The following is an 11,651-nucleotide window of genomic DNA, read 5'->3' as shown; positions in this document are numbered from 1 at the left end:
TACACCCTTCTTTTCTTTCTATGCTTTAATGTGACACAGGAAGTCCATTTTTAGTCTTCTGTGTATGTGTGCGCCCTGCCCCTTATCACTTTATCTGTTTTCCACAACTGCTGCTTTTCTAGTGAAGTGTCACACAGGAAACCTGTTGAGAAAATTGTATAACCTTCTGACCTAGAAAAAAGAATCTATTTATGTATTGTTGTTTTAACTCTAAAATAAAGGGTAGAAAAAACACTGATGTGTGGTGCATGTAGCTGGGGTGAAACCTCATTGTGTATTTCTATCCAAGCACACTGATGATGTCTTATCTCTTATGACATTTGGTTTCATGTATTGTGTCACTTAAAGTAATGCGAGTGAGTCAAGCGTCATAGTTAAAAAAATATTTATTGAAATCGTATAAAAATAGTTTCTAACATAATTTACAATTCTAATTTGAATGGATGAAAAAAACAACAATCCAAGCTGCAATCATGCAACCAGAAGATGTTTCTCACTCTTTCACTCACACACACACACACACACACACACTCAAAACATTCAGAATTCACTCACTCTCACAGCAGACAATAGAGTAACAAAACCAGTCACCAATCAGTAGACGTTCAAATGTTTAGATACATTAAGATGGAAGTGCTTTCGAGGACTATTTACATGTTATTTACATAACATACACAAACATACACACATCTGCTCTTTAAAAAAAAAAATTCAAGCCATAAATATGGTCAAAAAAAAAAAGAATTCATCTTTGTTTGTCTTTCTTTAAATAATCTGTGGGCCCTTCAGTGACTGTGGAATGAAACATACAGCCGAAATTCTCTCATAAATAAATAAATAATAAATGTCGTGACAGAAAAAAGTTCGTCGAGCGATGCGGCCATAATAAATATTGTTATTATTTACAATTCTTGTCCCCACCAAATTTTAAGACCTTTTGTGAGGCACTGTTTAAAAAAAAAATTGAAGTGAAGAGCAGAGGATGTTGTATTCTGGTATGGTTTTGCATTGTGGTGTGCATTCAGGTGGGTGTAAATGAGCGGCCGCCTAAGCGGTGTGTTTTCGTGTGTATGTAACACAACACGGGAAAGAGGAGGAAGCAGAGGTTTGTAAAGTAGCGTAAAGTAGAGGTGGATGCTGTAGTAAAAGAGTGAGGTAAGTCCAGTGTTTTCTTTTTTTTTTTTTCCTTTTCTTTCTTGTGTTATGATTGGTTTGCACAGGTTGCCGCCGGAGCTATGAGGTCGTCTGGTTGCTAATGACATTGGAGTAGTAGAAGTAGTGGTAGTAGTGGTTGTATAATGGCATAGGCTTTACTGATCTAGGCCCATGAGTGGAAGAGAGGAAGAAGAAGAAAAAAAAGACAACAGCAGTAAACAATATAAAGCCTTGTGAAGAGTAAATAACAAAAAGGCCATCAAGAAGAAGAGCCTGTTCGCTTTCACAAATTCAAGTATTTTCAGGGTTCTCTCCCCCCCAAAACAATCTCACAGAAGGCACTTTTTAAAAAGAAAAATCATGCTCCTCTTTGCCAACGTGTCTGCTCTTCCCACTCTCTGTTGTGACACAGAGGAAAAATAGAGGGAGAGAGCAGAGTACAGTGTAAGGAGAGGTTACATAACTCGGACTGTCTGCCTGCCATTAAGCAAAACAACGAGCACGTGTTGCTGTGTTAGCTTGGCTACGGAAGTCCGTGCATGCAGAGTGCGCCCTCCTACAGACTGATAAACACCCGTTGCCTACATCAGAGTCCAGTGAGGATGACGTTCTGATGCTGACGTGGGTCACCGACTGGGAACCCAGCAGTTTTGGGTGTGAGGGTGGAGGCGAAGGGGGTCTGGCCTTGCACGGGCTGAAACCGAGGGGTGGTGGTTTTTTGTCACAGCCCTCGGTGTAGTCCTTAACACCTTGACCTTGTCTGCACTGAGACGGTCAGCCCCTCCTCCTCCTTCTCTGCTTCAAGTCTATTACATAAGTCTTTCTGTTTTGTAATAGTCTCTCTTGTCAGTACAGTCCAGCCTGGAGTTAACTGTTTGCCTCCCATCACCGAGCCACTGCGACAGCGGAGGGGGTGAAGGCGGTGGGCTCGTGGCTGATGCTGTGCAGCCTGATCTCTGTGGCCGTCTTCTCTGTCTGCACTGTGGATGGGATTACGGAGGAGGACGTGCTCTGCATCCACGAGTGGTTGATGATGTCCTCGAAGGACGGGCGGTCGGCCGGTCGCAGAGACAGACACCACTTGATCAACTGCTGGCATTCTGGAAGAAAAATAGAGGGAGGACAGGCGATGAGTCTAGAGCAATAAGCTATGAAATATTACACATCCATGATCAAAAAAGCTATGACGTGAACTGCAATGTGAATTTACCTGTAGAGATTCTCCTCCGGAAGAGCACCTGTCCTCTCATGATCTCCTCATCATGTTCGAATGGGATGTCCCCACACACCATGTCATACAGCAAGACACCCAGGGACCAAACTGTAGCAGAGCGCCCATGATAGCGATGGTATTTGATCCACTCTGGCGGGCTGTACACTCTCGTGCCTGAAACACACACAAAAAAGGAAAAACGTCTTTAAAAACTGAAAGCTGGTGTACACATCAATCAGTCAACACAAAACAAAATCTTTGACTGGCTGATAATCCGTTATTAGATTTGTTATAAATAGAAAATGAAAGCCAGGCTGAGGGTGTTAAATGATTAACAAAGAGTGCGGATTTATCAGCTGAGGCTGTTATCTGGGCTCAGGTGCCAGTGTGTGTGTGTGTGAGAGGATTGTGTGTGGGAGGGGGAGCAGACATGTGACATTGTTTACAAACTTTGAGTTGTAAAAATACCACTTCCTCCCCATGGGGGGCGCCAGAACGCAGGCAATGCTGCACAGTCTGTATTTATAGGCTGCTATGGAAGGATAGCAGGAGATGACACAGCCTAGGAATTTCTGCTGGGGGGAGTTTGGGGCACATTATATCCTAAACTAGAGGTTCAATGGCCAACCCAAACATCTATGGTGCTCAAAATAAGCCAAACCCTACTGTGTCTGTGTCTAACAAACATAATAGTAATGGATGCATGCATGTGTGACTCACCATCAAAGTCTGTGTAAATGGTGTCCTTCAGCAGGGCTCCGGAGCCAAAGTCGATGAGCTTCATCTCTCCTGTGCGGAGGTCGATGAGGATGTTCTCATCCTTAATGTCCCGGTGCACCACGCCGCAGTTGTGGCAGTGCCGCACGGCCTCCAGCACCTGGCGGAAAAAGCTCCGGGCCAGCTCCTCTGGTAAGGCACCTTTCTCCGTGATGAAGTCAAACAGGTCCTTGACGTTCTCCGGTCTCTCCATCACGATGATGAAGCTGTCCGGCCGCTCATACCAGTCCAGCATTTTGATAACACCGCGGAAGCCCGTCCCCACTTTCTTCAACAACACGATCTCCATAGGAACCCGAGAGCCGTTAGGCTGAGGAAAAAACGAAAAAATAAATATTTACTTCACATGGAAATGCTAAAATAATGCAATTCAACCCAAATATGTTCACGAGTGTAAGTAAATAAAAAAAAAACAATTTCTATAAATATACATAATAACATGTAAATTAAGTAGCTATAAATAATAATAATAATAATAACACGGTTCTTACCAGCTCTCCCCACTCAGAGACTCGGCCCTTGGCTACATGTTTGACAGCAACCTAGCAAAGCAAAGAAGAAACGTCGTCAAAACACAATTCAAATGTACAACATAAACACGTTAAGCATGAAATACTGTTATTATTACGTAACACAACAGTAATACTAACCGGAGCTCCGTCGGATATCCTCGTACCGGAGTAGACGGTGCCGAATCCGCCGCTGCCCAGCACAGCGCCGACCTGGTAGAGCTTCTCGAAAGGCTCCCTTTCCTTCACTGTAACCATATAAACACAGCCGGTAAATACACGCTATCCCTATGGAAACCACGATAGCTGCAACACCAATATGTCAAAATATAAATAGACCTCAAATTTAGTCAATAAATGAAAGGAAGGCTTCAATGAATTGCCTGTCCTTGAAAATGTATCGAGTATTTATTCGAGCATGCGGACTGAGTGACTGAGAGCGGGCTGCCAGCCATTACTGCAGCCTCGTCCTCCATGACAACACAGCGGAGAGAAAAATAGGGCGTCTAACCTTGATGAACTTGAAGCTGGATCTTCGCCGGCATGTCTACGGGGGAGATGTGGGTCAGAGAATTGAGCTTAGAAAGCAGCATTCCTTTTGAGAATATCCACCACGGGTAAACGATGCGTATGTCTTCGTTTTTTGGCGTTAAAACTGTATTTTTATTCCGTTTGTGAGGCTCTCCCGGCTCCCGTGAAGCGAGTAAAGTCCACGTTGCAGGAACAAAAAATGCGGTGGGGATCCTCTCATCCGGATAGAACACAAAACACCGTGTTTGTTCCAAGGAAAATATGGAGAAAAATCTTCTTTCCAACGTTTGGATGCCTGAGTTCACGTTCAAAAACTAACGCGAAACCACAGCTGATCCCCGCCGTGTTTTGTAAACAGTAAAATGAATATAAACAGATAATACGGTGTACAGTCCTACACCTCCCTCAGACACCGGCTTTGGAAACAAGAGGTGGGGGGGAGGATGGTTATAAGCAGTAGTAAGAGGGCGTTGCTAGACGATGACGTCCTCCATTTTACCGCCTCTTTCCGGTCTCTGGACCAATAGAAATGCAGATACGTACAAATGAAAATAAACCCTACCGGCCGGAGACAAAACGTGGCGGGAATCAAAACGCGCCAAAAAGGGAAGGAGGGGGGGGCTAAAGTAATAATTATGAATTCGCTTTGGGAGGGAGATGCAAATTCAAAGTTAAGTGCATGTGTAGCCCCCCCCCCTCCTCTTTCTAATCCCGTCTCCTCCCTTCGCGGGAAACTGAGTGAGGGAATACAAACTATGACCAGACTGATGGACTTTACAAAACAGGAATGCACACTGAAACTGAACTTATTCCATTGTGTTCCAGTTGCAAGCCTTTAAACAATTATTACATACAAATACACTGAAATATCACAATGCTGCATTTTCCACATGTGCACTCTTTCTTCTCATGTTGTGTCTGCCTTTGAGAACACAAACAGACTTGTTGAGAGTTGTTGGTGGTTGCACTAAAAGCATCCACATGGCATAATGAAGACATTTTGCACCGACGAGACACAACCTGGGAGCAGTTCATCAATTGCATACCAGCTATTCTAACCCCCTGCCATTTACCTGATTATTTTCACATTAAACACAGAGGTTTATTGGCTAAGTGAAGTCCAGGACTATAGTCTTTATTTGAGTTGCCTGACAATGCCTCTCAACTGGCTGTGCATCAAAGCGCGCCGGGGAGAATAGGCACATTCCACTCATTCTTTCAAATTGGGTGGCCGCATTTGCAGCCGTTCACAGGATGTGGGAAACTAGAGATAAAAAGCCTTCCATTTACTCCCCACCCCCCTCCTTCTCCTCTCTATCCTCCTCCCCTTCTTTCTGTTCCTCCTCTCTCAGCCCTCCTTTTCCCGCGTGGTATTGTCTCAATGGCATGCTCCCTCCTTCTCTTTCTCTCTCTTTCTGCAGTTTAAAAGTTATGTTTTGTTTTACATGCATGGAAAATGAACAGTCACAATGTTGATTTATATAGTGCATCTCACTGATACTCATGTGACTGTGTCTCCCTATCAAACTGGAGGAGAAATGATTAATAAATGCTTAATTATTCTTTGTTTATTTTAATGGACTTTTGGCAGCTGTACATTTAATGATAAAGACTATTCTCCTGAGTCACTACTTTTTTGCTTGCATGTATGAGCAATCCTGTATTAAAATGCAGCTGTGTTGACAACATGAAACTTGCATGGAAAAAAATTCAAAGACAACCCTAAACTACCTAACATTTAGGTAGGCGTACTTGTAAAGAAAGGTTATGGGAACTATTTCTTGTTGACAGGTCAACCTGGCTCACTATAATGAAAATGAGAGCATGGGAGTGTTCATACTTGCTTTCAGGATGCCTGGGGCAAATTCCTGTGATGTTTCTAAATATTTGAACGCTATATGCAAAGCAGGTGCTGACACTCCTCAGCATCAGTGTTCCTATTCGTCACTTTTGTAAGTGTTATTTAAAATAGTTCCACTGATTTGTTTGTCTGTGTGTAAAACTAGAGTATGCAATGAAGTCGCTCTTCTATTGCTTTTATATGACTGAATTTACAGCTGAGTGTGTGAAACACTTAGGATTTTTATTGTAATGTTACAGTAGCAGCACCGGTAATAGCAGTGCAAGCTTCAGTGGTTTTATAGCGTCTTGAAAGGTCCAGAGAGGAGTGTGCACCAAGTTCGTGCTCAGTCAGGGGCATTGGAGAGGTGTGTGAAAACGGAGAGGTCCAAAGCAATGAGTGTGACAGTGACCGCAGGCCTATGAAATGCCACCGGTGAGCGCATCTCTCCTGTGCTGCAGATATCCCTGCTTGCATGATCAGCACAGCTCAAATGACAGCCACCTAACCCCACGTGTCAAGAGGGGCAGATTATTAGTTGCACCGCTCTCTTTGGGACCAGCTGTTCAGTCCAATCGCTGGAAGTCTCAGTTTTCCCCCCGAGGAGATGGCAACAGCTTCTTACTGTAAAGCTAGGACATCCCTGCTTTTTTTTAAACCCGTGCAGCCTTAAATCTGAGGAGCTTTTGTCACAATCACTCAAATTTTTGCCACCCTTTTTTTTTTATCGGCTCCATGCTGCATATTTAGAGGCCACAAGGGAAAACAGCACTGTGGCAAAAGATTTGACTTACATAATATTTCTTTGAATTACTTCCTCTTTCTAGATAAATAGAAACCCTCGCCACAGGCAGGGAAGTTTCACAACACCAAATTATATTTCTCAATTTAGAATGTTTGAATGTAATCGATATGTGCCAAATTCCCAAGGATACATCAGGTTTCTGGACAGAGACATCTTATATTCTAGCATGTTTTCTATAACTTTTTGCATGATAGAGCAATAAAAAGTAGCTTTCTATTTAATGTAATACTCTGAACAACTGCTGTTTTGTGGTAGAGTTTTACAATTGTAACATCTCTCTCCACAAAGGTTTGATGGCTGGATAAGTCATACTGTATACTTATTATCCACTGCAGGTAGCACATGTTCCACTTGAACTTGTTTCCTTTTCGTGCAACTCCAAAGTTTCACTCTATGTCGCAAGTGCAGCTTCCCATAAACTTTGTTATCTACTTGACACTTCACTACACCCTTGACCCGCTAATCAACATCCGCCCTTGATCACAAATTTATACAGCACTTCCGACGTAACATATTAACCGAACATGCATTTCCTTTATTGTTGACTATTCAACTTTCCCCCAGTCCCCTGTTTCTCCATCTTCCTCTCCTTCATTCTCCCCTGTCCTCTTGGCTATCATAAAAGGCTCAACCACTTGTCTGCACTTAACCCTTAGATGCATAAGTGGGGTCAAAAATGACCCCGAGGGTTGTTATTCTTCAAAATCTCTGAAATTAAAAGTTTTTACACTTCCATATTCCAGGTATTCCTCATAAAACATGTTTGTGACTTGAGGCCATTTGAATTTTTAAAAATGTTTTTATACATTTAAAGAAATTGCAGTTTTTGTGTCACTACCCCACTTTTCCATAAGTGGGGTCAAAAATGACCCCAAGCATTTCCTATAGAATCATCATATATATATATCAATCATATTGGTCAACAAAGTAGACATTAGTTAGCTAACTACAAAATAATGTTAGTAGTAATGTTTGTACTCTGTTAGCTAGCTTACTAAGCTAGTGTAATATTAGCTGGCTTCAGCGGTGTGCACAAGGGGCGGTCGCCCCGCCTCGTTGCCCAATTGTTGAAAAACGCGCACTAAAGTACCCTCTTGGGAGCCAAACACGTGCTAAGGTGCCCTCTTGGGAGCCAGAACGCGTGCTAAGGTGCCCTCTTGGGAGCCAAACGCATGCTAAGTTGCCCTCTTGGGAGCCAGAACGCGTGCTAAGGTGCCCTCTTGGGAGCCAAACGTGTGCTAAGGTGCCCTCTTGGGAGCCAGAACGCGTGCTAAGGTGCCCTCTTGGGAGCCAAACGTGTGCTAAGGTGCCCTCTTGGGAGCCAAACGCGTGCTAAGGTGCCCTCTTGGGAGCCAAACGCGTGCTAAGGTGCCCTCTTGGGAGCCAAACGCTCTAAGGTGCCCTCTTGGGAGCCAAACGCGTGCTAAGGTGCCCTCTTGGGAGCCAAACGCGTGCTAGGGTGCCCTCCTGGTTGGCAAAACATGCGAAACTGTGCTCTTGGGTGGCAAAAACGTGCGCAAAAGTGCCCTTTTCGCCCCTGCCCTTCAAAAAGTCTGTGCACGCCACTGGCTGGCTTTACTAAACTAGTGTAATGTTAGCTGCCTTAGTAAGCTAGCTAACATTACACTAGCTTAGTAAACCAGCTGATATTACTGCATTTGTTGTGTAGAGACTCACTATACTCATAATTCCTTGTAATAAAAGCTAACCTATTAGGTAACCTATTATATGATTATTGAATATTGATTGGTGTGTGTGTGTGTGTGTGTGTGTGGGTGTGTGTGCGTGCGTGGGTGGGTGTGTGTGTGGGTGTGTGTGTGGGTGTGCGTGTGCGTGTGCGTGTGTGGGGGTGTGTGTGCGTGTGTGTTAAAAAAAAAGTTATAAATAAACTTGTTAAATGTAAAATCAGTTTTTTGTTGACTCAAATATAATAAATATAATCACCTTTAACCAAAATGAAAGACATTTTTTAAATTAATTGCAAAAACACATTGATTCTAATTGGGGTCATTTTTGACCCCACTCATGGAAGAGTGTAGGTATCGGTCGTTCATGCATCCAAGGGTTAAAACACTTGCTCGTCCATCAATCACGACAATCCAGGCCAATCACCTCTCCAGCTGTCCAGGCAGATCCCACCTGCTGCCACTCTGTAAGTGGCAGGAAAAACAATTATGGAGTTGGACAAGACAAGTGTAGGCTTGCGCAGGGTGGGTGTTTAAATGACTCTGGATACCCTGAATTGATTGAACAGTGAATAATGGAGAGAACATGGTGAGCCACCCCAAAGTTCAAGCAGCACTGAGATATTCACATCCTAATATGCAAGAAAACCTAATTATGAGACATGCTGGTTTATTTTTATGGGAAAGACAGCTGTAGTTGATTAAAGCAACAGCTTACAGCCTAGTGATGACTGTGTTAGGGGTTAATGGACATTCTATCACAGTCATTTTCCTGTGATACTTTCAAATATTTCACTTATTAACATCGCTGCCAGAATTGCCGTTCACAGCTTGGCACTGCAGATGTGTAAATATTTCCAACTAAAGGATAATTGCTGTTTTTATATCATAATTGCTTGAGGCATTCTGAGCCCTACAATGGTCTGGGATAACATTTCAACTGTAATGATGGTTATGCAGATAAATTGTGTTCTCTTAATTGATAGGTTGGAATGAATTAAACCATTTGATAGCAGTAATTAGAATCATACGTGTATCAGGTTTAAGTAACAACACACGCATGAATTTTAAATAGAAATATGAGTGACAGCAAAGGCGATGCTCATCATAACAAAGCTATTATGTATGCAAAAAGGCTCTTTTTGCACAGGCATAATAAATGTAACCATTAAGCCATCATCTTCTTGAAACGCTAATGCTACATCACTCAAAGCACCCTACAAGTCATCTGTATGCTTTCCAGTGACAGCCCGTCATCCTGGAGATGTGATGGGAAGTGCGGTCTGCAGGAACGGAATGAAGCCAGGTGTCTCATGGTGTTGTGCGTGCCTTGACAGTGATTGACAAAGATTACCCCATAATTAGAGGAGGGCTGTAATACTGTCCTGCAGCTCAGCAGGAGGAGCAGCCTCACTCCTCTTAGACAAACAAAGCCTGCCCATGTTAGTTATGTTGATTGGGTTGCCAGACAATGAGACTTTCGGGATTAGGATTACTTTGTACTTTATATGTGATAAATCAGGAATTTATTGATGAATGCAAGCACACACAAACACAACCACAAGTAGATATATTAGTTATTTTGGTTCAGAGATCTCCTGGATTTCTGTTTAAGCGGTCACCGATTGTTGCCTCATTGACCAGCTCAACGCTGATCTCACTGCATTGAAATGTCTGTAGAGAAAGTTATGGTTGGCAGCTGCTCGCTCTTTGAACAGAGGACCCGGAAATCGCTAAGCCGACCACCCCGCACCGATGCACGCTTAAAAGCACGCGTACACAAATAAACACACAAATGCTGTAACGTTATCTGTCGAGCTTCCAAATTAGGCGCAAAGTCTTTTTAACTCTCCCCAAATAAGGAGAGCATCGGCATGTGTGAATGTTTGGGTGTGGGGGGTTGGGGGTTGGGGGTTGGGGTGGCTGGGATAAGGGGGGAGGGGGTTGAGGCAGGGAGGGGTTGAGCTAGGGATGGGGGTGAATTATTTTTAGAGGTGTCTTAAAGGAAGAGGGAAGCACTGTGCGGTGGGTAACCTCCGATGTGGCCTGACCTCTCCTCAGGTAGCCTCGCACCCCTCCTTTCCTCAGGTCCTGAGAGGTCTTGACCTGGAGGGCTATGGGAAAAGGCTCCAGTGAACTTCAAAGGCAGGCCTATGTGGGAAAGCCCTACAGAGGGCCTGTAGAGTACCCTAAGGGTCACTACAGGTCAACTTTCATGTCAGCACAAGCCTGGTTCAGGGTCAGAGGTTACTGGCATACCTGTCCAGCGCCACTCAGACTGTTCTTCCAGGAAATTATCCCCACTTGTCTCAATTAGGGGTTCCAGCTACTGTGGGCACCATGTTAGGTTTGTTTATGGCTATTGTTGTGCTTGTTCTGTGTGTAAAAAGGGTAGGATGCTTTCAAGGTTGCCATTGGTTACAATGACAGGATTGTTTTCAGCTTCAGACCTGTCCTTGAGGCAGAAGTAAGGCTTCCCAGTTTACCCCCACCCCAACCCCACCATAATTTCTGTTGATAATGACACATAATTACTTGATGCACAGTCAAAAAGTTAAGAAGGCTTTTTTTTAAATTAGTTTCCAAAACCAAGAAAGTAAGTAACGAAAGGCAAGGATTAAACAGGATGTTTGTCTGCTCTAATATAAGCTGCCAACTTTAGCTGCCTAGCTGCGTGGCTAACTTGCAAACAACCTCCAGTAGTGATGTGGCATGACTTCATATCCTTAGTTAACCATATCAAGTTGTGGTTTTTTGCAGGTCATGTTACAAAAAGCCCCTTTCAGGACTGGAACAAACATTGCCTAAGAGATGCTTCTAAAATGATTTGGACTGGGCAAGTTCATGCTCTAGATAGTAGCTTGTTTGCTGATGTGAAATATTATTTTTTTTAAATGTTAATCATCTTCTGTATCTCCTGCTTGTCAAATACAATACATTTTTCTAAAACATCAAAACAGGGTTCTGATAGAATCAAATAACAGTCGGACAAATAAATTAAAAAAAGTAGAACTAGAGTAGCAACAGTCTTAACCAGTACGCCTAAGCTATCAGGGTATATAACTTAAAAAATACATTTTTAAAAACTAGAATACTGGGGAAGTGTAAGGAGATTTATTTTCATGTAAATAAAGAA

General features: G+C 43.2%; 1 protein-coding gene across 1 annotated transcript; it reads right to left on the bottom strand.

Annotated features, from left to right (window-relative positions):
* Window positions 1-368: 368 nt before the first annotated feature.
* Window positions 369-4,584, bottom strand: pim1 (Pim-1 proto-oncogene, serine/threonine kinase). Its single transcript, XM_053317788.1, has 6 exons — window positions 4,166-4,584; window positions 3,796-3,902; window positions 3,637-3,687; window positions 3,089-3,455; window positions 2,366-2,542; window positions 369-2,255 (listed from the first exon to the last, which is right to left on the bottom strand). The coding sequence occupies exons 1-6, from the start codon at window positions 4,245-4,247 to the stop codon at window positions 2,041-2,043; spliced, it is 999 nt and encodes a 332-aa protein (XP_053173763.1). The 5' UTR covers window positions 4,248-4,584; the 3' UTR covers window positions 369-2,040.
* Between the last annotated feature and the right edge of the window lie 7,067 nt (window positions 4,585-11,651).

This window comes from Scomber japonicus, chromosome 4, assembly GCF_027409825.1.
Source record: "Scomber japonicus isolate fScoJap1 chromosome 4, fScoJap1.pri, whole genome shotgun sequence".
Taxonomy (NCBI): Eukaryota; Metazoa; Chordata; class Actinopteri; order Scombriformes; family Scombridae; genus Scomber; species Scomber japonicus.
This window is presented reverse-complemented; position numbering and strand designations above follow the sequence as displayed.

Bases quoted from the DNA above. Each gene is read 5' to 3' on its own strand.
- pim1 (XM_053317788.1), bottom strand. From the start codon at position 4,247: ATGCTGCTTTCTAAGCTCAATTCTCTGACCCACATCTCCCCCGTAGAC. The intron at 3,688-3,795 runs GTTAGTATTACT...TTGCTTTGCTAG, and splicing joins GGATATCCGACGGAGCTCCG to GTTGCTGTCAAACATGTAGC. The intron at 2,543-3,088 runs GTGAGTCACACA...TGTGTGTTTCAG, and splicing joins CATTTACACAGACTTTGATG to GCACGAGAGTGTACAGCCCG.